Source organism: Electrophorus electricus, chromosome 22 (assembly GCF_013358815.1).
Source record: "Electrophorus electricus isolate fEleEle1 chromosome 22, fEleEle1.pri, whole genome shotgun sequence".
In the NCBI taxonomy this organism is placed as follows: domain Eukaryota; kingdom Metazoa; phylum Chordata; class Actinopteri; order Gymnotiformes; family Gymnotidae; genus Electrophorus; species Electrophorus electricus.
Genome location: NC_049556.1, coordinates 5,973,287 through 6,000,946, shown reverse-complemented (window position 1 = coordinate 6,000,946; position 27,660 = coordinate 5,973,287). Strand labels below are relative to the sequence as shown.

General features: G+C 39.3%; 3 protein-coding genes across 3 annotated transcripts; all 3 read left to right on the top strand.

The window, feature by feature from the left end:
- Positions 1-6,517: 6,517 nt before the first annotated feature.
- On the top strand, positions 6,518-10,206 carry LOC113568043 (proteinase-activated receptor 1-like). The gene is made up of 2 exons (XM_026996207.2): positions 6,518-6,755; positions 8,288-10,206. Exons 1-2 carry the CDS (start codon positions 6,692-6,694, stop codon positions 9,514-9,516), a joined length of 1,293 nt encoding a protein of 430 aa, XP_026852008.2. The 5' UTR covers positions 6,518-6,691; the 3' UTR covers positions 9,517-10,206.
- Positions 10,207-12,830: 2,624 nt separating this feature from the next.
- LOC113568041 (proteinase-activated receptor 2-like) lies at positions 12,831-18,534 on the top strand. Its single transcript, XM_026996205.2, has 2 exons — positions 12,831-12,988; positions 15,259-18,534. Exons 1-2 carry the CDS (start codon positions 12,922-12,924, stop codon positions 16,350-16,352), a joined length of 1,161 nt encoding a protein of 386 aa, XP_026852006.2. The 5' UTR covers positions 12,831-12,921; the 3' UTR covers positions 16,353-18,534.
- Positions 18,535-23,585: 5,051 nt separating this feature from the next.
- Positions 23,586-24,626, top strand: LOC113568039 (proteinase-activated receptor 2-like). Its single transcript, XM_035521566.1, has one exon. The coding sequence runs from the start codon at positions 23,706-23,708 to the stop codon at positions 24,624-24,626; it is 921 nt and encodes a 306-aa protein (XP_035377459.1). The 5' UTR covers positions 23,586-23,705.
- The last annotated feature ends 3,034 nt before the right edge of the window (positions 24,627-27,660 follow it).

The following is a 27,660-nucleotide window of genomic DNA, read 5'->3' as shown; positions in this document are numbered from 1 at the left end:
AGCAGTCATCCATGGTTGGGGCATGTGGTGATGGTCTTGGAGACAGTAACATCATCAATGCACTTGCTGATGTAGCCAGTCACTGATGCTGTATACTCTTCCAGGTTAACAGTGCCACCATCAGTAGCAGCCTCCTTGAACGTGATCCAAGTCGTCTGCTCAAAACAGTCCTGAAGAGCAGGACATGGCTGCTCATGGTGCACATGGCTGTAGCTGACTAAATGGGTAAACAAATTAGATCTAAGCATCCTCTATTTGTTGAAACAGTTGCCAATCATGCCACTTGCACATGGAAAACATTTGTGAAGTAATTTGATAGCCCCCTTCCCTTTTTAAACATGTCAGGCAGTTGTTTTGTCAGTAATTGAGTGCGCAGGTGCAATAAGTGGATCTATAATTTTATAATATAATTTTTTATTTATTTTGGAAACATTTTTTATATTTATTAAATACTATATATATCACAATAGCAATCAGTAAATGAAATACTCTAGTAATACAATTTAAAAAGCCTGTACAATCATTTCATCTGGACTGAATGAAATGATTGGATGACCTACCTACCTGTCTACCTGTATGTACATGCTTTGAAGTCTGCTGGTGGCCTACACACATAAGAATGGCAAAATTATGCTTATTACATGTATTCTTATCGCTAAGAAAATCAACTGTTACAGTTGGCCCATTCTTGACATATCTGTCTCCTAGCAACCTGTCCTGTGCTTCTGTTTTGTTATACTTCCTGGTTTTGGTTTTACCTCGGTTCTGCTCTTCATGAGTTTCACCTGTTTCTTGTTTCCCTCTTGCCTATGTATTTAAACTCAATGATTTGTTGTTGGCCATTGTCCTAGCATGTTTGTTCTAAGTCGTGTTGTGGTTCTTACAGGCCGTTGCGTTTGTTCTCGCCATTTGTACGTAGCCTGTTCATTCATTCCTCTGTTTTTCTGTTTTGCTTTCGTTCCGTTAATAATGTATTCCTGTTTTGTTTTTTTTCTATTGGCTCTGTGTCCCTGGATTGTAGTATCAACCATGATTTTGTAACGTTTCCGCTGGCCCGAGTGCCGATGGGCGTGGAGCAGAACGCACAGATTCCCTCCATAGTGAAAGACATTTATTGACATAGTACACATACTGCGACGACGGCACTCACACACATTGCCGACAAACATGACTTATACGTTTAAATAAACACAGGCTACAGCTGCATATAACATTGGGTACACAAATGTTCGACATACTTCAACAAACAAGCAATGACCAACACGATGCACACACTGGCAGAGGTTTAAATAGACAGACAAAACACAAGACGTTAAACCCTGTGCAGGTGCGTGCTATCACGGAGGGCGTGGCTACAAATAAGGGTTAACCCCCCTCTCCCCCCCCCGCACGCGGCAGGCCATACCACGTGACTCGTGGGGGGAGAGAGTCCCGTGACAGATTTTGGATTTGCTCTTAATGAATCTCATTCCTCTCAGCTTTTGCATTTGCCTCTCTTTCACTTTTTGTTACACTGTCCACCAGTCTTTAATATGTTCTGTGAATGTATTACCCCTCCTTGTTAATCCTTTGTTATTGTGCCAAGACCATAAAAATAATAGACATACACCAATATCTTCGACGGGTGTTAGAACTGGACCCATGCATAACACTGTAATAATGTTATCTAGCCTTGAATATTTAAAACATGGTTACATGGTTATTATTCAGCCAGTTTGTATTTTTCTTTAGCATGAACATAAAAAATCCAGAGTACTTAGGTAACTAGGTAGATACCAGATAGTCAGCTAGGTAACTTACTTGTCAGTAAACCTTATACATGAAATTCACTGACAATTAAATTAGCTTTGCCTGATAACTAATGTTAATGCTACTAGCTACTAGATGCAATAAGTTACTGCATCAAACACAATTTTCAATACAATTTCGCAAAACTACCATACTTTCGTGGCAGATATAAATGCCAACAATAGCCATGTTCATATTTACACCCATTTCGTCTTTTATCACATTGGTGACTGGAGACATTAAAGTTATAGTAGACGTAGCATGGCGTGTGCCCAAAAGTATGGAGGGCTTCGCTGCAAGGTCTGTGGAAGAGCGGTTATGCCTTTTCTTTCCCTTCGTCTTCTTGCTCTTTTCCAGGCATCCTTCAGTGGTCGGTGTTTCTGTAAAGCGGGGGGCTAGGCAGGATGCAGGAACGAATTGTGTGGGACACAGTGACACATTTATTTACACGTGTCACACAACGTAGTCAGGCTTAGAACACAGGCTCATATTTGGTCAAACACCGACAACCGAAAATGACTACACAAAACTTTATATACATGAACCGTAGTGATACGAAACGAGGAACAGGTGTGATACACGGGGAAGGTGTGGCCATGCAGACGAACACGCACGCACACACACACACACACACTGTCTTACACTTTCCGGTTTCTACAAAATTACCTATTGTGTTGGTGAGATTAATTTAAAATGCTAGGGCAATGTTTGTGTTTTGGGGAATTCTGGTAACATATCTGCTGTCAACTTTTTCAGACACGAAACTGTCCAGATTATAAAGAGGAAGCTTTGCAGAGTGACAGAGAAATCTGAAGTGTATAACCTGACAACTCATTTAGTGTCATGATCAGTGTCTCCCAGTTTCCATGTTCCATGTTTTCCCTGTCTTGTGTTTTTTTAGTTCTTTTGCTATAGCCTGCTTCCCATTTGTCTTCATATGTTTTTGTTGGTTGATCATGTATCCCCATACGTTCTGTGTGAGCTCTTTGACCTTGGACCGCTATAACTACTCTGATTCTGGATTTGCCCCTATTAAATCTCGCTCTTTTCTGCACATGCGTTCGCCTCCTTACCGCTCACCATTACAGAATGAACAGCCCAACAAGGATGCAGCAAGAGAGTGAGACTCTGGGAGGTGGTTTCGCTGGGACGAAATTCCGGCCGTTTCTACTCAGTCCAAGTTCATTACGTCTCAGCGCCACCAAACCAGAGACAGCAGATTCCCTGGCGCTGTGGGTACAAGGGCATCTCGTTGTTCCTGGAAAAAGCAGGGTCACGTTTATTTTGATGACGACAAGATCCCAGGTAAGCGCCAAGAGTCTACACGTCTTGACCAACGCAGCAGGGGGGCGCGGCCTGCAGTACAAGACGTGAGTAGGTGGAGTGAATGCACAGATAATCCATGGCTAGGCACTCGGTGTACACTGAAGCACAACTGTGAGCACCCTATTGCTCGCGTGAACCTTGGGAGTCGCCGAGAATGTTCTGTGTCTGTGTGTTCCTCCAGGGTCACCCTACCAGTGCCTGTGGCTATCCCGCAAGCCACCCATCCTGAGTCTGTTGCTGACATGAGAGACGCCGTCCGTCCTGTTACTAGGTCTGTTCCTGTAGCCACGCCTCCGGACTCACTGCTGCTGAAGGCCGCAGCCCTGCCTCTGGACCCACCCGTTCCTGTTCCTGGAGTGGAAGAAGTCACTCCACAAGCCCCCTTGCCTCATCCCAGGCCTGTCCCTGTGCCTCATGCTAGACTTGTCCCAGTGGTTGCTCCTTGAAACCCTCCTGCTGCCTCCCCCCCTGGGTTCCTGCCCCTCCCGCATCTCCTGTTCCCCAAATGCCTCCTGTTTCTCCATTGTTGCCTGCTCCTACTGCCTCATTGTTTTTGCCTTCTTCATTGCCTGGTTTTGTTTTTGCTCCTGTTGTGTTTTCCTGGCACTTTTCTCACCATCAGTCTGTTTCTGTTGTGAGTTCTGTTTCTGCTCTCGCTTCTGGGTCCACTCCTGCTTCTACTTCGGTTTTGGCTCCTGTTCCTTCAGTTCCTGCTTCTGCTCCTGGTTCTTGTCCTGTTCTGTCTGCTCCTGCTGCCCCGCTTGCTTGTCACTGCTCCGTGTCCCTGCTCCGCGTCTTGCCCATTCTGTTCCTGTTGGTGTCTCGTCCTAGTCCTGTTTTGTTTTTGGTAATTCCTGTTTTTTCGCACCTCGGTGTTGCACGCTTTGGGGTGGGGTACTGTTTCCGTGTTCCATGTTTTCCCTGTCTTGTGTTTTTTTAGTTCCATGCCTTAGTTTCGTTTTCTCCGCCCCTCGTTTGATTGCTTGCACCTGTCCCTCATTTCTACCTTGTTAAGTTCATGTATTTAAACCCTGTTGTGTGCCCTGGTCTTGGCTGTTCATTGAATGTGTTTTGTTTCATGTAGTTGTTTATTGACTCCATGTGTGCATGTATATTTGAATCACTGTGTTTGATAAGTTTGTACTCCGGGCCATTGTGTTTCTTAGCCTTGTGTTTTCCTAGTGTCTTTTGTTATAGCCTGCTTCCCATTTGCCTTCATGTGTTCTTGTTTGTTGATCATGTATCCCCGTACTTTCTGTGTGGGCTCTTTGACCTTGAACCGCTATAACTACTCTGATTCTGGATTTGCCCCTATTAAATCTCGCTCTTCTCTGCACATGCATCCGCCTCCTTACCACTCACCATTACATGCAGAGGGAGCTCTATTTATGCAACACATGTAGGAACAGTAATTTATTAACTGATTCTACACTTAAGTATTATAGGAGATATATGATATAAAGCAGACAGTAATTGTATGCATATCATAAATCCAATGCTAGTGTAGTTACACTACAGAGAGTAGTTTTGTAGCCAGGGTGGTTATATAACCAGCATTTCCGGCCAGAGATTAGTGTGGTAGGAGACAGAGAGGCTGAACACTGATAAAAACATTCTTTATCCAGCCATTTCTAAAGTGTAACAATTTTACTTTTATTTTCTTAAGAGGGAGTGCTCAATACCTTATCATCTGTCCACAAATTTGGTTTTATACAAAACCAGTAAGATCTGTTACAAACTCATCTAAGTGCCTGACTCGTCCTGAGTCAGCAGGACCATGGGAGGAATCAGTGTGACACGTTGCAGAGTCTGCTTTTAGTTCCTCTGCTATACTCCCCAATGACTCAAACTGGTGCAATATGCAGCAAGTATGTCAGGCAAGGAGCCTAAATTTGCTAACACCATAAAGTGGCATTGTCTTCTGTCAGACTGGTGGGCGGTAGCAGAATCAAACGCAGTTTTGTATAGTAACAAATCCAGAGGAAATGCACGAACAGGTACAAGACAGTAACAGGAGTACAACAACAAGGCCAACAACAGGAATGGAAAAAGGGTCAGCAACGGTAAGCATCAACAGTTAAGTAACACACAGCACATTTGCCTCGCATCACTAGGGTTTTCAGTTCATGTCCTCATCAGGGTGGAGTTTCCGTGTTCTGCCCATGTCTGCATGAGTTTCCTCCAGGGTCTCTGGTTTCCTCTGTTTGTCAAAAAACATGGAAATTAGGTCAATTATGTCTGATTTGTCCTGGTGTGAATGTATGCCCTGTGATGGACTGGGTTTTAGCCTCCCTCCTGATCCCTGCATTCAGTGAAGTCCCGCAATGTAAGAGATCATATTGTGAACCAATGGCTGCTAATTCTCTTTGGTGTGTGTGTGTGTTGACTGGATGTAAAAGCAGAATGTTGATTGCAGAAGTAATATAATAATAATAACAAGCGTAAGTTGGTAGCAGGTGAAATCAATGAATAAGGAAATTAAATCTGATGAAGTCAACAGGGGCATTAATAGAGTTGGAGTCCATGATATTACAGGAGATGTGATAAATGCATTATGCCAAGTTTAAAGATACAGTAGTGTTTCAGACATAGGGTAAAAAGAGATGTACAATATGAGAAAAGTAATGTTTTTGGATTATTGAAGAATCTATGCTAGTAGACCCTAAAATAAAATTCTGAACATTGATAATAGAGCAAAATAGGTCCCATTTAAAGAGGCAGAACACAATTCTGTGTAGGTTCACACAATCAGACTCATTTTAGCAAAAACATTTCTGTTAAAATCAATAAATATAATAAGTGAGTAACAATAAAGTCTTTATAAGAAAAGCAAGCTGTTACACTCTGAATAGATCCCTAAATCCATAAATCCTTTGCCCTCTACAGCAGAAAATGTAAACCAAGAGCAATCATTTTGACCAACTCCTCAAGTAATATTGTTCTTTTCTAGGTACTTTTCTGCGGCCAACCACATACTGCTTTTCCTGCAGTTCATTCCTCTGTTTTTCTGTTTTGCTTTCATTCCTCTAATAATGTATTCTGGATTTTTTTTTTGTTTGTTTGTTTGTTTTTTGTATTGGCTCTGTGACCCCGAGTTGTAGTACTGACTGTGATTTGGATTCAACCTTAATAAATTTCACTCTTGCTTTCCTTGTCCTGCTAGCTTTATATACAATTTATATATAAGTTTAAATCTACTACTTTTTAAAATACTATATATATATATATATATATATATATATATATATAGTAGTTTAAAAAGTAGTCATTTAGATTTACTTAGATTTAATATCTGGGCATATAACTGTTCTCATGCCCTTCGTATCCAGTCAATCTCTGACCCCCACCAAATGGGTTGCATTTGACGTCGCTACATTGGAATGCACTTCCTTTCGCACAAGACTTAGCTGAAACAACTGGAACAGACCACACAACACATATCACCCAACTGAGAATAGCCTACTCATTGCAAGTGGTGATAGTTGTCAAGAAACGTTTTGTGTAATAGTTTTTGTTTTGTTTTTTTGGTATTGTTCTGTATTGGAAAGAGAGGAACTACGATTACCAAACAGTAGCAATGGGAATCAATATTATTCTGCTTTTCATACTGATTGAGCATGCCATTACAGACTCTTCTAACGGTATGTAGCTGTATTAAAACTTAATTCCTAGAAATCCTAGTATTCCTAGTATTCTGATTAAAAACTTGTGATCATAACCCTATCCCTATACATAAATGTTTTCATGGATATCAAAATAGTAATTAAAAGCATATAAAAGGTCAAGGCTAGAATAACGACATTTCTCCAACAGTGACAGTTGTTCAATGCTTCAATGCAATTGTTAGCCTCAAAGCTTGAAGCCTTTTTGGAAATGTTTAAGACATTGTGGGCCTATGGAACAGTTTTTAGGTGAGAAAGCAACCACCTAATCAGGACCAACCACTTTTAACAATAAAGTTTCTCCTTCAAGATTATTCTGTCGAGGTTTCCTCAATAAAATACTTTAACCATATAAGGCAAGACAGTATACAGTGTAGGTAAGGATGGATGTCATATAAATACATATTAATCTGTAGAGACTATCGGTGTAATCATGAATTAAATAATAATACAGAAAAAAACTGGTGATTATCTGCACAGTTTAAAAGCTAGACCTCCTTTAGTCCATTTTTACTCAACATTCTGTAAACCTATTACATTATGTGCTGTATTAGTGTGATTAAATATATTTTTTTATTTCAAAAGAGAATTAATTTGTTTTGCCTTATTTACATGAGTTGTTACATTAATAAAGTCTTAGTGTATAGCTCAACATAACCCAGTTGAGCAGATATTTGCCCACCCATAGGTTTCATATAGAATGTAAGAAAACAAAACAAAACTATAATAAGAATGGTGGAAGCCAGACAGAATTAACAGGAAGGTTATGATGAGACAGGAAGCCAAGCCAAGCCAAACCAAATTAGGGGAAAACAAAATGCATTTTGAAAACAAGGTACTTTTTGAAAGTTCTAAGCGCATGACAATATTACAGATCAATAAAAGGATGTTAAAAATGATTTCTGAATGTTACAGGTTGGGCTTGTCATGTGTCTGCATGAAGGGATGTTAGGGCTTGTAATGTTCTTGTAATGTTCTCTCTCGTTCTGTAAGAGTGAACACTCTGGCAGTGGCATTCTGAATTCATTGCAAAGTACAATTAGAGCTTAGGGGTAGATAAGAGGACATTGCAGAGGGCATTGTAGGCACTACAGATGAAACAAAGCTCTCACTGTCAGAAATATACTTATCAATAAGTAGTTATAAATGATTATACTGTACACACACTAATTTTAATTCTCCAATTTTCTCTGCAATGGCCCATGATTGAACAACTTGTTCAATATGAGATCAGAAAAAAGAAATAAATCTCTATGAGGCCAATATTTCTTTATTTTTTTATACATATAACAGTTTAATACATAGACATTTACAATCAAAAACTAAAACCAGGCCTTTTGACAGCCCTTTTCACACTGTAGACACAGTCAGAGCATAGGTGGCTCCCCAGCTTCAAACTCCCCTGGGCATAGCATCTGTCCTTTAAACAATAGAACCACATTGCATATCTAATGTAGTACAAATGCAATACAAATGAACATGTTTAATTCACAAAAACAACTTCTATGCAGGCAGCAACCCACGTGGTTTTGCATTGTCCAGACAGACAGAGGCAGTCACCTATGAGCCCATTGACTACCCTCCTCCAGATGTGGAATCCATGCAAGACCACCAAGGTCCCAACCCAGGAGAAGGGAAGGGCAGCATGGTTCTTCAGGGCAAATGGGGTCGCACGTCTCTGCACAGTCTGGAATGGGTATTCAACAGCTCCAACCAGACTCCAGCACGCTATAACATCACTGTGCTCCGAGTTTCAGAGCATACGGCACTCTTCCTCCGGGGGCCCCTGGCCTCATACTTCATCCCCACCATCTACACCCTAGTCTTCCTCAGCAGCGTGCCTCTGAATGCCGTGGCCGTTATGGCGTTTACATGCCGCATCCGCCGGAAGAAGCCAGCAGTGGTGTATATGTCCCAGCTGGCATTGGCTGACCTGCTGTTTGGCTTGCTGCTGCCACTGAAGGTGCACTACTATGCCCATGGCTCTGACTGGCCGTTTGGTGAGGCAGCTTGCCGCGCAGTTACCGCTGCATTTTACAGCTACATGAACTGTTCCGTGCTGCTGATGATGTGTATGGCTGTGGACCGTGTACTGGCCCTGGCACTCCCTGTCACCTCCATGCATTGGCGCAGTCATCGCAACGCAGCACTGGTGTGCGTTGTGGCGTGGCTCCTGGCGTTGGCGGGGGCGACGCCCCTGCTGACTATGCAGCAAACGATGCAGATCACACAGGTAGGCGTCACCTGTCATGACGTACTGGAGCCGCAAGACCCTCGCTACCTGCAGCTGTTTTCCTCCCTCGCTTGCGTCTTTTTCCTCCTGCCTCTTGCTGTGACAGCCACCTGCTACAGCATCGTCATCCGAGTGCTCAGGCCGATAAAGTCCCTCCATGGAACTTCGAAGTGGTCATCGCTGTCGAGAAAAAGGAAGAAAGCTGTTGCCATGGCATTTGCTGTAGCGGTGGAGTTTGTGGTGTGCTTTGCACCAACCAATGTGATTCTGCTGCTGCACTGTGCACAGCAGACAGCAGGAGAGAGCAACCTTGATGGCGACAGGACATACGCCGCATACATACTGGCAGTGTGCCTGGGCAGTGTCAGCACCTGTCTGGACCCGCTGCTCTACTACTATGGCTCTTCACAGTGCAGACGCCAGATCAGCAGTGCCATGTGGTGGAGGAGAGGAAAGCAGGCTACTACTACCTATCACACACACAGCGGCTCAACACAGAGTAGCTGATCATGCTGCAAAGTGAAGTGAACTGCGGGGCTGGGGGAGTTGTCATACAAATTTAATATGTTACAGAATGAATCGATACCAGTAATTACCTTCTCCTTAAAGAAAACTAAATCTTTTCTTATTATTTTGTTGTAATCCCAGGAATCTGTTCATTGTTATTTCTCTTTGTTTTCTACTTATGTACTCTGTCAGGTTTTCAGTCTGTCCCTGACCACTTCTATCCTACCACAGTTCCCTATGAGTCTAAGCTGGTGAATGAGATTTCTCTGGCACTTGATTCTGTACTATGGCCTAAAGCAGAAGATGTAAAGCAACTCCAGGGGTGAACTGAATGCTCTACATAACGAGTGCATTATTTGGCCACTATTACAGAAGGTTGGTGTATATACCCAATGGAAAGTTTATCAGTATGAGAATTATGTCAATTACCAGTATGCAGTATGTCAGCAATTTGTCTAGGCACATTGACAAATTGTGAAGCAGAGTGTCAATACATAGATGGGACCATAGGCAAAACATAATTCACTGTATATTCACTGAGTTTTATGTATTCCTTCTTTGTAGGTGTATGACAGCTTTTGAAAACATAGCATTTTATATCTGCATATTTTGTGTATGTATATGGACTTGCACATTAATCATTTTATGTTGTCTTTGTAAGTATTTGCATAAAAAGAATTTACAAATGCAGACACAGGACAGATGTTTATTAACCATGACAATGGTTTTCATGTTTTTTTATCTGAAATAGGGTTGTTGTGGGAGGGAGTGTGGTGGCTAAGCAGGTTAAGTATGAGTTTGGGAAAGAAGCTGTTGAGAAGTCTGATGGTTTTGGTTTGATGACCTAGGGAGAAAAGCTTTTATTTCAAAAGCTTCCAGAAAGAAGCTTTTGAAATAAATGATGTCCAAAATGAAAGGTATCTGCAGCAGTTTTAATAGTCCAATACATGCACTGCCATGCTCTCTTTTGAATACAGGTGATGTATTCATCTCAGCATTGAATATGGTAGTGTCAGGAAGTTTCATGATTTTACTAGACTGACAGTGCTGTCTTTAATTAAAATGCATCTAACATTACTGTCCACATTGCCAGGTGTACAATAGTTTCTTGAACCATATCAAACCATCCCCCCACTGAAACAATGAATGGATTAAATTATTTTGGTATGTAAGAACAATGCAACAGTGGACAACCTTTGCAGTGACTCTTATAGAAGATATATTATAGAAGATCTGATGTTTTAAAAAGAGAAAATAAGGCCTATTAAAATAGCTGTAAAAATCACACACACACACACACACACACACACACACACACACACACACACACACACACACACACACACACACACACATTCTATGACAATCCAGTATCCACTAGATTTTTAATTGGTCCACAGTCCTATCCACCATGCAAGAAATGAAACTCGAGAGTAACCTTCACACAGGGATGGACTGGCCATCAGGAATACCGGAACAATCCCCAGTGGGCCACTGGCTGAGAAAAAAACAGAATCTGATTTAAATATTTGAATACTGAAGTATGCCATTGGCCCAGTGTGCTTTTTCCATTTCCAATTACAGAAATGCTTAAACTCCAGGGTAAAATGTAATGACAGAGAAAGGTTTTTTTTGTTTGTTTGTTCTTTTGTTTTGTTTTTTTTAAACTAGAGAAAATATAGCGCAGATGAAAAAACACCCCAAAAGAAGGGATTAAAATGTGTGATTTTAAAAAATGACCAAAATGCAGAGAAAGGAACTAGGTTAGTGTCCTGCAAAAAATCAAAGAACAAGCAGACAATGAGAGTTCGCATTCAGGCTTTGGTCATTGTTTACAATCCAAGACTGAGCCCATATGTGTGTGGGTGTACTTCAGTGGGTGCTGTGAGTGTGTGTATATGTGTGACAGGATGTGACTGTGTGTGTGTGTGTGTGTGTGTGTGTGTGTGTGTGTGTGTGTGTGTGTGTGTGTGTGTGTGTCTGTGTCTGTGTCTGTGTCTGTGCGTGTGTGTGCGCGTGTTTTACTGCGTTGTTTCCCAGATTTACGGTCTTAAAATTAAATCCCAAATCTGACAGTTATTGCTTTGAATTTATGTCTCGGGTCCTGGGTTACCTTCCTATGTATGTTCAGACAAGAGCTCACCAAGTATATCATAACAGACAAATAAAAAGATAAATAAAATGTCATATGAAAATTCCACATTATCCAGGTCAATTAATCTAACTTAATTCAGATGGCTATCTTAAAGGAGCAATAACTTCTTTTTTTTCTCCAGCGATTCTTCTTCATTTTTGAAACAGCTATTATACTGACATCTAGTGGCCCGAATGTTTGCGAGATTCTGTGCTAAATCTAAAATATGAAAGCCTCCATGTGTGGAACTTTCTCTGTGAAGCATAAACTGGTTCATTAGATTCTTCAAAAATTATAATCACTTTCATAAATATTCTTTGCTACATTTTGGTGGTAAAATGACCTTTAATGTACAATCACACCCTAAGTCTGACTAATTACCTAGCTAGCTAACTAGCGGTCATTCAAATCTTTCAAGCATCATATTTTTTGACGTGTCTACACTTAGCCTATGTACTTAATTTTTAAACAGTATCGTCATTATTTGTTCAAAAATCAGCGTCCACGATTAAGCATATATATATATATATATATATATATATATATATATATATATATATATATATATATATATAGATATAGATATAGATATAGATATAGATAGATATAGATATAGATATAGATATAGATATAGATAGATCAGGGAACCCGTGAAGACAGGCTGGACTGAGAACTAAATTCAGCCCTGAACCTTTTTTTTCTAGTGCAACCCTATCTATCGCATAAAATCATATATATATATATATGATTTTATGCGATAGATAGGGTTGCACTAGAAAAAAAAGGTTCAGGGCTGAATTTAGTTCTCAGTCCAGCCTGTCTTCACGGGTTCCCTGATCAGGTCCAAAGTCTAAAATCTTTCTCTCTCTCCCTCCACCTCCCTCAAAATGGCCATAAAACGTCCTCGCACTCTACGGAAAACACAAGTGTAAATCAGGAAAATCGCCTTTTGTCTATCCAAAAAAGGGGAAAAGAGGAGATTATTACTATTATAATTAATTAAATACACATTGTTTGTTCTTGCAGTTTTGTCCAACGCGTTTTGTTCGCATTGACTTTAAGAAGGAAAACTGACAGACTCGTAAACGAGGTGGGGCAGATTACGTGACACCACTCCTGTTTACCATTTACCTTGGTAGTGATGCTATTGGAAACTTAAGTTTTTCGAAAAACGGGGAGATATAACAAACAACAGATAACTGTTAAAGCTGCCAAACTTTAAACTTTTAGGTGTGCTTTGAAATATTCTGTTTATCGGACATCGTATAATCATGAAGCACAAATTACTTTGGATTAAAATTTTTGTCATTTTACTCTTCGTAAATGTGCCCTTACATGGTAAGTGTCCTTTACCGTTTCTCTTGACAGCTGCGTTGTTTATACATTATGTGTAGGCTAAGTAAAGCAGAGAAGAGTTAAACCATAACAGAAGCAAAGTTAAACCATAAATATTGGTTTAGCATTAATTCCGTCAGTGCAATTAAATGACAGTCAGTGGAATTTAAGTATTTTTAAAAAACGTTAGTGCCTTATAACAAACTGAGGCAATGTCAGTGAAACACACGTTTGAAAGGAAAGGTTGTTGGTTTATTTTTCAAGGAATCTGCTCTAAGGTGTCTGACCTTCGGGCAACATTTCCTACATTTACAGTGTCCTAGTCTTTGCATTAACAACTGATTCCATTTTATGGACGATTACAGAATGTCCTGGATACATGTAGTCATTACACCCATACTATTCTGTACATTAAATAAGACAAGACAAGGAAAAGCATGTTTATTTGAACAGCGCTTTTCATACTCAGTGGCAAGTGTTGAGAATAAAGAAAAATAAAATAAATAAAATAAATAAGTGAACTGTCGTGATTGAAAGTGCAGTACTACAGGATCCGAGAGAGCAGTGTTTAACCTGAGGAGAAACCTGGCCAAATAAGAATGGTATTAGTTTAGATTTAAAAACATCTAGTGTCTGGGCTCTTCTAATATCCTCTAACAACTGGTTCCATTTAAAAGCAGCATAACAGCTAAACTCTGCCTGTTCATGATTAGTCTATTCCTAGTATGTATCTAGTATATGCATCTCATTGCTGTTGCCAAATATAATCTTTATATTATATATAATATAATATTATCTAATATTTATCTATTTTATTCAACTGCAGAAAGTTTTGGCCCATCCAGTTAGTGTTACATAGAGAGTCAGTCATACAAAGACCATAGCTGATTGGGGAGAGGGCCAAGTAAATCTGAGTGTTGTCTGCATAGTTCTAAGATAGCCCAAAATCATGTCTTGTATGATTTGGTGAAGAGGAAGCATGTATAATTTAAATAAGAGCAACCCAAGAATCGAACCCTGGGGGACACAGGTCATTGGCATTCATTCAGAAACATTTTTTATTTTGACAAAGTAATTCCTGCTTTGCAGGTACAAACTGAACCATTTTAGGACTGAAAGTCCAAGTCACTTTTAAAGCCTATCTGAAAGAATATTGTGGGCTGTGGCATCAAAGGATACACTGAGATTGAGCATTAGTAAATCTGGTATTCTTTAGGAAGCTAGTCGGTAAAGCGTGGAGGATGCAAGCAGATGATTTGAGATAACTCACTGTATTGATTAAAATGTCATTATTAATAACACTAAACATTTTAACATAACTTTACATTGTGATAGAGAGGTCACAGGCTCATTGGTGGATATAGATATACTAATGCCTTGTCTGATACTGTGACTCTTAGTGCTAAAAAAGGTTGCAAACTTATTACCTTGTTCAGTTGATACTAATTCAGGGGCCATTTCTGTTCATAAATTTGTCAACCATTGCAAAGTGTATTTTGTTATTGTTGTTAATGCTGGAGAAAAATGATTATCTAGCTTTGCATATTATCGTATTATTATGTCTTTATGAATGAGAACTTTGGTTTTCTTACATATTTTTAGAAACATTTCAAAAATTCAAATGGAATTTTTAAAAATTAGTTAATTCTCTAAAATATATCAATATGTGTTATAATAATCATATGAATCCTTTACTGCAGCAGTTTGAAAAGAATGGGTACTTCAGAAATGCTCCACCACATTGCTGGTGGAGTGCTAAACCTTAAAACTCCAAAGTTTAAGACTAAAGCAAAGCTCACATGTTAGCATATGTGTCTGTATGCTTTTAGTGTTGTGCCAAACATCAATTCATGTTGGTGAAATACAGTTTCAGTATGGGAAGGGCTGTAGTAGTGCTGCTCTACTGTTTGAATAGATTTTGCACCATAAGAGATAATCACAATGTTTTGTTCCAGTGAGTTTCATGATGGCTCTCTCACATTGCTCTAAAGTTCCCTTATTATGTTTGCTTTGGCTATGTCAATAATATAATGTCCACAAAAATAAAAAGGTGCATTTGTGCTATTTAAAATTCTCTCTGAAAATGACTATAGATTTTATTTTCTTATTAATGATAAACAATAAAAAAACAGCTAATATTAATTTGAAAAGTACACAATAAGATGTCACTCCCTGGTGTACTGTTACATCCTGATATTCCAGTACAGTGTGATCAGATCCCATGTGCCTCTTGTGAGATCAGATCCTCTTTTGTTCCACCTCCCTTGCTTCAGGCTCCCAGGTATCTACTGACGAACGAGGTTTTGTTGGTGAGGAGACTGTACAAGGAGTTCAGGTGCCCCTCACTGCCATGAATGTGCTTGACAGCAGCCTCACCAAAGTCTTCTTCCCTGTCGTTTACATCATCATCTTCATCGTGGGCCTGCCCACCAACGCTATGGCCATATGGGTCTTCCTCTTCAGAACGAAGAAGAAGCACCCAGCGTCCATCCTAATGGTCAACCTTGCACTGGCCGATCTGCTCTTCATCATCTGGCTGCCACTGAAGATTGCCTATCACTTTAACGGCAATAACTGGATCTTTGGTGAACCTCTGTGTAAAGTGTTGGTGGGTTTTTTCTATGGCAATATGTACTGCTCCACCATCTTCATAGCATGTATCAGTGTGCAGCGCTACTGGGTAATAGTGCATCCACTTTCCCAGCAGAAGAGGAATAACCGGGCAGCAGTGTGTGTGTCGCTATGTGTGTGGTTCATCGTCTGGCTCATCACTGTGCCTCTCTACCTGTATGATCAGACTGTTAATGTAACCAACCTTGGCATTGTCACCTGCCATGATGTCACTCGTCCTAGCCACTCAAGCATACCTGTTGGGTACTTCCTGACTATGGGCATTGTGGGATATGTAATTCCTACTGTCATATGTATCGTAACATATGTCTTGATGTTTCGCTCTCTGAGCAGTTCCATGACAGATGCTAGTGTCAGTGAAAAGAGGAAGAAGGCCATCATCCTCATCGTCACCGTGCTTGTGATGTTCCTGGTGTGTTTCACTCCCAGTAACATCATGCTAATGGTGCATTACTCTGTAATGGCTGCCAAAATTCAGAACAATGGTTATGGCTTCTATATCGTCAGTCTGTGCCTGTCCAGCCTCAACAGCTGTGTGGACCCCTTTGTGTACTATTTCATCTCAGGGGAGTTCAGAGAGCATGTGAAGAACACACTAAAATGTCGCAGTGAGCGCACAGCGAATAGAATGAAGGTATCCTTCAGTGCGCTTAAGTTCTCTAAGAAAAGTAAAACCTACACCTCTGACTCCACCAAAGAGAGCAACACCTGCACATCTAACTCTGCCCTCTACTGAGGGCAAAATGCACTTTGTTTTTATACTCTTTAGAATGACTTACACAGACTAACCATTCTCATCCCACAAAGTCTTATTCTGAAGTTTGAATATTGGCCAGATTATTCAATGTATATTTATATGTGTAAACATTCAGATTTCTCCACTGGCTCTCCACTTGAGGTTTAATGAAACTTTCCATACTTGTTGCAGTGTATTGACTATCATAAACACTGTGACCACCAAGCCTTTTTTATATAGATTTGTAAAAAGAAGGGCTTGTTGCAAAAGTGTGCAGCAGATAGCATAACATCAACCTCAAAAGGCTTGGTAGTGTTTTGTGTTTTTTTAAAAAGTGAGAAGCTCAAATGTGGATGAATGTATAAATGCATCTAGGAGGGGGTGTTTCAATTAATTAAATCAGACTTCTGCCTATCACACTTCTGTCACACTCTCTCAAACTTTGATACAAAAGGTTGTCCTGTCTATTCAAATCAGTTAGTAAGCACTAGCTATACTGAACACTTTTATTGGGCATGGTTATGCCAGAAAGATGTACTGGCCAGTAAATATCAACTTATCTCAGACATTCAGAGAATTCTGTGTGATAGCTCATGTCCAGGCCATTCAAACAACCAAGAGTGCAAAGAGACAGTGTGTGACTAGTAGCCTGACCTAGAAGAAGCATTTTCTCTCACTGACTGACTAAACACGCATGTGTGGAGAAGAGTTCACTTATCCAAGAAGAATAGCTACTATGTAGGTTAGCAGTATGCACCTTGTTATATATAAAGATTGGAAGAGTGGTGGTTTTCTCCCATAGTCACATGACTATAAATAAAAAAGTATATATGATTATATCTTCTATTGTTAGCATAAGGGAAGTGGTGGGGAGAGTTTAAATATTTTACCTACAGCTTTCTGGTTCATGATTATTTTTATATCATGTATACTGATATCATGTATACTGATATTGATATACAAATGTATACTTCACACTAATCATAACTAGTTTTTGAGTATGAAGTATATAGCATATAGTAGTATGAAGTATGTAGAAGTATATAGTATAAGAGTCAAAGGTACAATTAAAAATCCACAGTCTATACTTAGAGCCGTTGGATTTTTGAGTATGGTGTTGATGGACACTGTTGTCCTAAATTGCAGTGTTAAATGGAAAGGGAAGAAACCTTTAGCCTTTTTCTAGTAAGAAAGCACTGATGTTTGCTGGTCATCTTCAGGACTTGGAGCGATTAGCTATTGTTAGCTAGCAGGCTCTGAGGCACATTTCCTAGCTGTGAGGCAACTATATGTGAAGTATTTTTCAGGCAAAAATCTTACATTCTAGCAATTACAAGTCTGACTGCCATCTCATTGTTAAAATACATATATCTCTGATTGCCACCACATTCTTATATGATACACAACCTGCACAAGAAATTCAAGGGCTTCATGTATACTATCTCTTGATAGCTTTAGCTATAACACTTACTAATGTACTTACTAATCAGCACTGTATGGTAGCAGCCCAGTATCTTGAAAACTAGCTGGCCTCTGGGGACTAAGACGGTTTTCTTAGCAGTAAGAATGCTATCCACTTTCCTTGAATTGGAAACACATCTTTATTCAAAATTCAATCCCATACCAGTGACTCTTGCATGAAATATTTGTGCTATGGATAGTGATCTGAAAAAAAAGAGGCTTGCTTCATTGTCGTGTTTGATTAAATACATCAATAGAGCACCACACTTTTTACAGTGCACTAATGAAGAGTTTAAAAGTGAGCAAAGCATTCAGAGTAATCTCTCAGAGCTTATAACAAAACTGTGGGTATATGATCATAAAGATATGCACTCTTTTGGTATTGATTTCTAATAAATGTGACTTTTCTATTTTAGTGACATGGATAATTTATTGTTAAAATGTTCTTAGAAGGAAAATTATTTTCTGTATAAATCTGTCCTTTAAACACATTTTACTCTTGCCATAGACATAAGAAGTTTGACCAGCAAAATGGTTGAAACCGGGTTGATAATATTGGTCTCTGCTGATGGATAATTCTAAAAAATGGAACACACATCTGCATAAGATTTCCTCTTTTATGCTTCACTGTAACCTTCCATTGTTGCTTTGACCATATATGATCTTCCATTGCTGTTTTTGTCTATAGATGGTCTGCTAACACTGCTCAGTCTCTGAACATGCTGTGTTGTTTTGATTACAGAACTAAATTCTTGAGAATATGCTAAAGTCTAATGTGTTCTACTTTTTTCCCTATATACTCTGATGTGTGAAGAAAATAATGTGTGTGTGCATATCAGCATCTCTGACTCCGTGTAACTTATTCTGAGAGATGTGCTCCAGGTCCTTGAGGAGGGACAACCAGATGAGGCAGACTGTGGGACCAGAGAGGACAGGCTAAGGAACATTTGGGGAAATTATTCTTACATTTAATTGTCTCTTTGATGATATAAGATGTGGGATCTGAAAATGCCATGTTAACAGGAGTTGATTAGGAAAAGATATAATATAAAATAGAGGTGTCCAAGTCGAGTCCTAGAGATCTACAGATCTGCTGAATTATTTCCAACCCTAATCTAGCATACCTGGCTCCAATAATAATGTGCTCCTGATTGACTTGGTTAATTGGACCAAGGAAGTTAGATTAGGGTTAGAACTAAACTCTGCAGGGAGGTATATCACCAGGACTAGACTTTGGCACCCCTGACATAAACAATTTGCTAAAAATAATGACATAAAAAATGTAATTTAAATTTTTTTATTTGTAAACAGCATCAATCATGGATGAATCACATATGTAGGTAACTTCCTTTGGTTATGTGTCTTGTACTGTTTTGTTGTCATGAAATAGCTTTACAAATGTCAGTGTCCAAGTCCCCAGTGAGCAAGCCAAAGGCAACAGTGGCAAGGAAAAGCTCCCCAGAGCATGAGGAAGAAACCTTGAGAGGAACCAAGACTCAAAGTGTGGCAGGGGGCATCCTCCTCTGGCTGACAATAGACACCACAATATCAACAATATAATCAATAAGGAGCAAAATAAGTAGTGAATGAGAGGGGAAAATAAATAAATAATAAAAATGAGAAAATAAACAAACAATATGTAGTCCAGTTTTTAGAAGTCCTAGTCTGGTCCTGACGGTGTGCATGTGTCCGAAAACATCCCGCATGAGAATGTCCTTTAAGGGCAACGGAGAAGTGATTGGCTGAGGTGGAGGTGTGGTAAGCTACAGCAGAAGGGCATCAGTGGTGGTGGGAGGAGCCATGGCAGCTGAGACGGGTTGAAGCTTAGTAACAACATGACATCAGGGGTAGGTGCACCTCAGCAGAAATAGATTATTAGGCATATCCAGGTACGAAGGTATGTAAATTAGGGAACTATAATGTGCATAGATGGACTCAGGCAGAACTAGTTATGGCAGCACAGCTAAAAGAATAGTGCCAGAAGGAAACACCCTTGAGGGCACCCTGGAACATTAGTATATACTAAAATGTACTTTGCAGTTCAGTAGTGTTGTTTTTAGTGACTCTTCATTTTCAAAGTTACTCATAACCAACATATCTAAGGCTATCTGGAATCAAATATATTCTTCTAAGAGTTCCACAACATTGAATGTTTTCCTATTGGGGGCATTATTGTTGGGGGTGGGGGTGTTATTGTACAAACCAGAAACACTCTTGGCTGCAGCCTGAGCCTTCTCAACAAAACACCTTCATTGTTCCAGTGCTGCTGTTGTTGGTGGTGGTGGTGTGGTGGTGGTTTTGTTTTTGTTTAAAGTGGGTGGTACAATACATTTTGAGTAAAATGAACCATCACCAAATTACTAATTCAGGTATAACAACTAATTCTTAAGGTTGGTATTTACAGTGTATGAACTGAAATATAGTGTGTTGTTACTGTTTTGGCTTCTCTTGCACATGTAACAGCATGTTAAGTTCGCATAATATACTACCCTTGTGCCTAAAGGCACTCCCACATTTCTTCTTTTAGTACAAAAACTGTCCTGTCTTTACTGGGTTGGGTGCTAACATGCTCAAGGTCTTGTATTGCAGCTTGGTTGTTTTTCCTTGGAAAAAAAAAAGAGTGAAAATAAGACAAAGCATATACTCATCTAACCAGTATCAGAAAATTAAAACCAAAGTCATTCCAGTTCATTAGTACTGTCTAAACCAAAAATTTGGATTTGGACTGAGATGGATTTCGTCATTACTATGAAGCCATTGAAAGGTAAGATTTAGCTTTGTTATGGCAAGTTTTAGAAACTTAGTTGCTGTTTTAAACATGAAGATTGATTCATCCAGTAAAAGCTTCCAACCTCTGAACCCCAATTCTATTTCTGTGTAAGCAGATACAGATCATCCAGGAGAGACTGTTGATTATTATTGGCCTCATGAACCTAGTAAGTTACCAACATGCTTTTGGATATTTGTAATGAAAAACAGTTCCATGACATTAACATTTAATAGGTTATCATTTTCTTGTTAGAAATTGGATATGGATATTTATTTTATTTCTTATTCTTATTTACTTAAAAGACATCAAATCCATGGTCCAAAAATGCAACCACCATAACCACGCAGTGAAGTGGAGCAGCAGTTTGTCTGGGTTACTTTGGGCTTGTCTATGCCTCTTTATTTTAAAAAAAATGTTGTTTTTTTTTATTTTATTTTACTACAGTGAATCACATTACTGACTTTGCAAATAACTGCCTAGGGCTTCTTCAAAATTAACATAAAACAACAAAGCCTGATAACTCAGAAGTCCTCTATATATGAAAACAGTTTTAATGAGACTGTTCACCTATTATCATGTTGCAGGCTATTACAAATTCCATCTTCATTGAGGAAATTGCTCCTAAATCTGCTTCCTGCCTCTCCTATATCAGTGGTGGAACACAGCAATAAGATAATGTAGAAAAATAGTCTAATGTTATTGATCTAATAAGGACTTAAATGGACAAGATCAACATTACCACTAATCCAGTAATCTACCTGTTCTCAGTTACTGCAAGGTTACAAAAGCTCTGGCTGATTCTACCAATTGGTTCGCTTCACCAGTGCTTCACATTTGCCTGCTTCCAGACTAATGCTATGGCATGATAAACTGATTGTGGGGCCATTCTTGTTTCTCTGTATTCTCCTGTTCTTTCATTGTTGATGAATCAGTTACTTTTTAGTGATCAAACCTGTTTCCCTTATTTGTTCATGTCTTGCTCCCCTGCCTTGCTGGCATGTCAATCTTACCAAGGCTTTGAGCCTGCAAAGGACGACCTGCAAAGCCATGCTTTGTGCAGTTTCAAACTAAGTGTGCTACGATTGCACACACACATGAGGGAGAGGATCCAAATGCAAGAGGTTTTATTGATGAAACAGGACAAGTTAGAGGACTCAGGCAGGTACTTGTAATCAGGTCAGCCTGAGGCCAATAATGCGGGGCAGAGTCCAGAAGGCATCCAGGGATCAAGCAGGAGATGAGGTCTGAAATATAGGCAGGAATCGAAAACCAGGAAGACAAACCTGGAATGCTCGGTATGCAACATGGGGTTGGCAATACATTGCGAAGTGAGTACAAGGGAGGGGAGCTTAGATAGGGGAGCAGTAATGAGGAGAATAGTTTTCAGGTATGTACTTAGTACTCTGGTGAACCAGATCAGCGATGTCGGTGAGAAGAGGTAGGTGTAGCAATGCAGGGATGAGCGTGGTTCCTGGTGTTCAGAGTGTTTGAGTGTTGTACCAAGTTGCCAGTCTCATCTCTTAATTATTTTTGTTTGAGATGGTTCATCCTTGACTAAAGTTATGCAAAATACATTCTCAGCAGGCTCAGATATAAGATCAAGTCATTCTGGCTCTCTAGGGAAATCAAAACTGCAGGCACTGTGCCAGTAGAAGATTTAACTGAAAGAAAATATGGAGAGGGAATGCTATTGAGCACTTGTATAGTGAATGATATCACTGAGAACCCTACTGAGCACATGTGCAGTGAATGACATCACTACTGGTTAGAGCAACTACCCCTGTTACAACTCCAGTAGAACAGCCAACTAGGACAAAAAAATGAAGCACTCTCAGCCAAGCTGCTCAGCAATCAATATCTATTGGCAGTTGCTATCAATTAAGTTAAAATTTGAAGTTCATGTGATGTGCCTTTCACTCAGCAAAAATATCTATGCTAGACTTCAAGTCCAAATTCCTGTCTCTGGCATTTTTAGTAGACAGAACAGCTAAACCATTAAGTCTCCTGTTTCCTGAAATAAGCATCCTGTTTGGGAAGTCTGTTTTATTCAGCCAACTGTTTGCATTTTTCTTTTTGCTTTTGTGTTTGAATTTACTTACCATCTTCACAGTTATTATCATAATAAAACATCACAGAATACATGAACAGTCAAAGCTTTCTTTGGACCAAAGGACCAAACCCCAAATTTCATATTAAGCTTTTAATTGTCTCAGAAGCAAATAATTGGAACATGTTCAAGTAAATAATTGTTGAAATGTGTTAGTTTGAGTTTAATTTCAAAGCATTTAAATCTTTTCACTAAGATGATGTGAATCTGTTTCCTTTTCCCCCATAAACAAAACTAACTAAAACTAAATAAGTTCTAAACTCCAGAGTATAATAGCTACAAAAAATGTTTAAGTTAATGTTTTCATGTACTTTATTAATAATGAAAGCCTTACAGACATCACAGCAAGTTTTAGTGTTTACTACCAAAAAAATGATTTTTGTCTAATACTATTTTACTAGCAATCAGGTTATGAGCTATTTCTACCACCATCACATCTAAAATTTAAAAACATACTTATTAAAATATACTTTTTAGCCAGGCTCTGTGTAGTGTGAATTAAATCTTTTAATAACTATTTATATAAAACACACATAGAGTTTGCATTCTAATTTTCCCTGGAACACTATTTCAGATGTTTGGAGCTGTATAATAACATCTTCCACCAGGTGAGCTTCCGGCAATCCTGGGTATTTCTAGTAGGCCTGCATTGGCTAGGTAAAGTGGTTAGAATGAGCTAGAAGTAAACAATTAAGAACTTTAAACATGACTCTGTAGTCAGTACAAAACATACCAGGAAACCTGCGTAAACTGAAAAATACTTGTGAATTAGTTTACCTTAAGAAAGAGGAAGACAGCCAGTTCTCGAGCCAAAATATTGATCCAGCATCTTCTTATATTCACTACAGAAAATGATACAGAGTGGGAGGCAGCTGGTTTTGCTCCAGTGGAAAAGACCCAGCATGGTTTACTCTTGTCCTTCATTGCTATAAATGTGCTCGACAGCAGCCTCACCAAAGTCTTCTTTCCTGTCGTTTACATCATCATCTTCATCGTGGGCCTGCCCACCAACGCTATGGCTATATGGGTCTTCCTCTTCAGAACAAAGAAGAAGCACCCAGCGTCCATCCTAATGGTCAACCTTGCGCTGGCCGATCTGCTCTTCATCATCTTGCTGCCACTGAAGATTGCCTATCACTTCAATGGTAATAATTGGATCTTTGATGAACCTCTGTGTAAAGTGTTGGTGGGTTTTTTCTTTGGCAATATGTATTGCTCCACCATCTTCATAGCATGTATCAGTGTGCAGCGCTACTGGTTAATAGTGCATCCACTTTCCCAGCAGAAGAGGAATAACCAGGCAGCAGTGTGTGTGTGTGCATGTGTGTGGGTCATCGTTTGGCTCATCACTGTGCCTCTCCACCTGTATGATCAGACTGTTGATGTTGTGGTTAATGAAAAAAAGTTTGTGATCTGCCATGATGTCACTGACATGCAGTCACACATCCCTGTTGGCTACTTCATGACTATGAGCATTGTGGGATATGTAGTTCCCTGTGTGGTGTGTACAGTGACATATGTGAGGATGTTCCTCTACTTCAGGAGTTCAAGCATGCCCTCAGAAGAAGAAATGAAAGGACAAAATAAAAGGAAGGCCATCATTCTCATTACGACAGTACTTGTGATGTTCCTGGTGTGTTTTACTCCTAGTAACATCATGCTAATGGTACATTACTCTCTTCTAGCTAATGGGTCTCAGAATGATGGTGGTTATGGCTTCTACATCACCACTCTGTGCCTGTCCAGCCTCAACAGCTGTCTTGACCCATTTTTGTATTATTTCATCTCAGAGCAGTTCAGAGAGCATGTAAAGAACACTCTGATATGTCGCAGTGAGCGCACAGTTGAGAGAATGAGGGTCACAGCTCCGAAGTTCTCTCAAAGGACCAAATACTACTCATCTGGCTCTACCCCCACTGAAAGCAGCAATTGCTAAAAGCAAATTCAAGTCCAACTGTCAGGTGGCACCTAAAGTAAAAGTGTATCGAGTCTTGAATATTTAGAGATGCAAAATTGCATAATTATAAGTGCCACTTTACTAACTGGTTCACTATGTCATTTAAATTAAGAAATAAGAAGTATAGAAATCATAATAGCAAAACTTGTATTATATCATCAGATAAGAGCTGGCAGACCTTGTTATATAGTGAAAATTGTAGTGAAGTACACAAAGTTTCCAGAGAAACAGGACATTTTGGACAGAGGTCCTTTATCAGCTGTACATTGATGTATGTATTATGATTTAATGAGCTTTTATATATAATACTAAAATGTTAAGCAAATGTGCCAGTCCAAGACAGCTATATCAGACTGTACTGAGAGGCAGTGCATGCTCCTGTTATTGGAGAGTTTTGTATGTATTGGTTATGTTGCATACATTATGTCATAGGTGTGTGGTGGCCCATTCAGGTTGGGAAGACCAATTATTATGTCCTCTATATAAATGCAATGCTACCAACCTCTACCTGTAACGTTAGGAGGCTAAGCAGGATGTGGGGACGAGTTACGTTGAACAAACACATACGTTTAGTCACACAGAGAACAAAGACTATGTAGCAATGAAGCTAGCGTAACATCAAACACCGACAACAGAACCACAGGGGTTTATATACACACGTAAATGAAAAACAATTACAAACAGGTGTGACACATGGGGGGCGTGGCCATACGGACAAATATATAGACACAAACACACACGGGGAGACATTTGGGAGGAGGGGCAATACCGTGACACTGCCTCTTCATTCTTTGGCAGTATTCTTTTTTTGTAAATATAGTGGTAGGTGCAGAACTATACAAATAAGTAGTTAGTATTTTGTTAGTCTTTAAGGATGACACTGTCACACTGGTAAGGGGGGGGGGGGGGGGGGGGGGGGGGGGGGGGGGGGGGGGGGGGGGGGAACTGGTTTCAGCAGTGGATTACCTTCCTTATAAATGCATAGATGTTTAATTTGAAAATACCCAGATAAGCCCATCAAAATTTTTACGTGAGTACATATCATCGTGAGTATACCTCTCCCACAGTGCCCCACAGTGCCCAGAGATGAATGTATTCTGTGTGGCAGGTGTAGTTATGTAGAAATAATTTGTTCCTAGGTTCCTTAGGTGGCATAGACTAATTAGCTACACTGCTCACTTCTTTTTTTTACAAAATGATTACTATTCACTATAAATAACTTTATTGATCCCAGATTGTACATTTTGGTGTTCAAAGATAAATGTGGCACATGTGGGGCCTTTCAGAGCTGATGCCTGTTTACAACATATGAGTCATGAGTCAAAATGAACATGAACTCTTAAGGCCAAATGATCTAAACAAAAAATTAGAACAGAGTAAGGCTTATATTAACATACTCATGCTACATTTACTTTACTCTCCTTATTAATAAAATTAAAGGCCCAATGTAGTCACTTCCTGCAGTTAAAATTATAGTCCAGCAGTCACAAATTTAAAAAATAAAAAAGAAATTTAGTTTTGATGTAGATATTTTGGTCACCAAATTCAAAATTGTAATCTTTTTGGGAAATACCCCATTACATAACATTTAGATGCTGTTACGGCCGGCTCATAAAAGGGAGACAACCAAAGCTTAATGAAAATCTTTGAAGTTTATTTACCCTGCGGTTCATAGAAGTTAAGAAGTGCCTAGGCCAAAAGGTAAAGAAACTCCTGATTGGAGATGAAAGCAAGATTGAAACAATACATAGCAAACAGCACAGCATGCTTGGTTCCCATATAGAAATACAAGAACCCTGGAGAGAAAGGTACACAGAATTAAGACCCCACACAGTGTAATACAGCAAATGACTCCCCTGTCTCAGAGAATGAGGCTGATTATAAGACCTTTACCTGATTACCCAGATATGGCTGTCTTGGAATTTTCAAATAAATACTAAATACCACCTTACCACCTTATTTTTTTGCCAGGAGTGTTATGTGCAGAATTTGTCCTTATGCATGTACATGTAAGCAGGTTGACACACTGTACAATATATACACCATATTTCTGTATTAAATTTGTGTTTTGTGCTTACTTTTTTTGGGCTACCTTTTTGGTATTAAAAAACAAAAAAGCATTAAATGTAACAAAAACTAAGTATTGTTTCAAAATTCTGCTATTGTTATTCATAGTTATAGCATGTCTGTAGCATGTCTCATTTGCATATCTGAAAGTGAGATTAAATAAAAGACCCAATATATAGAATGCTACATTGTATGTGTTTTAATAGCATGCACATTTAATTGTTGCATCCCAGATTAATGTCACTGGATATTTTATTATTATGTCAGACATGGCTCATATCGCATTTGACATTATCATCAGTTTATACCTACAATCTCATTTGCAGTTTTATAACTCTGAATCATATGAAGCAGCTCATGGGAACTGCAAAACCTGGATTAAGCTTTCTCTCCCATAGGCCAGAAATGATCTCGGTCGCCATCACTGTCCAAAATCACCTTGGTAGTTCAGTCTTGCCCAATGGAAAATCCTTAATTGTCCCCAATCCACCATCCCTGTTTCCCACCTGACAAATTTTATAACTTTTTGCAGGAGCCACTCCTGCTTTTCAGCTGATAGATGGATTTAATCAGATCCAACTATCCTTTCTTTTGTTCCCAGTTAGAAAAAAAAAAAAAACAATTTTATTACTTCTGCATCTTCATCTCAGCTTCAATCCATGGCACCCCAAGAAAAAAAAAGATGAGGTAACACATGCCAAGAGGGCATGGCTGTTCTCACCAACATGGGTGTGGATGTTAGGAGTTGTATGACAGGTGCAGTTGTGCAAGACTGTACTTGCAGCATCGAAGTATGCTGACAATGAGAGCACAACAGCATGGTTCACTGTATCTTATATTAACAACTTTTATTACTCGGTGACATTGGGTTTAATCTTGAACCAAAACGCTGAACTTGGATTTTGATGGATTCATTCAATTTGTTCTTTATCAAGTCATCCAAAGG

Excerpts from the sequence above, each read along its gene's own strand:
- LOC113568043 (XM_026996207.2), top strand. The coding sequence starts at position 6,692 with ATGGGAATCAATATTATTCTGCTTTTCATACTGATTGAGCATGCCATT. Across the intron at positions 6,756-8,287 it reads CATTACAGACTCTTCTAACG|GCAGCAACCCACGTGGTTTT; the intron begins GTATGTAGCTGT and ends ACTTCTATGCAG.
- LOC113568041 (XM_026996205.2), top strand. The coding sequence starts at position 12,922 with ATGAAGCACAAATTACTTTGGATTAAAATTTTTGTCATTTTACTCTTC. Across the intron at positions 12,989-15,258 it reads CGTAAATGTGCCCTTACATG|GCTCCCAGGTATCTACTGAC; the intron begins GTAAGTGTCCTT and ends CCCTTGCTTCAG.
- LOC113568039 (XM_035521566.1), top strand. The coding sequence starts at position 23,706 with ATGGCTATATGGGTCTTCCTCTTCAGAACAAAGAAGAAGCACCCAGCG.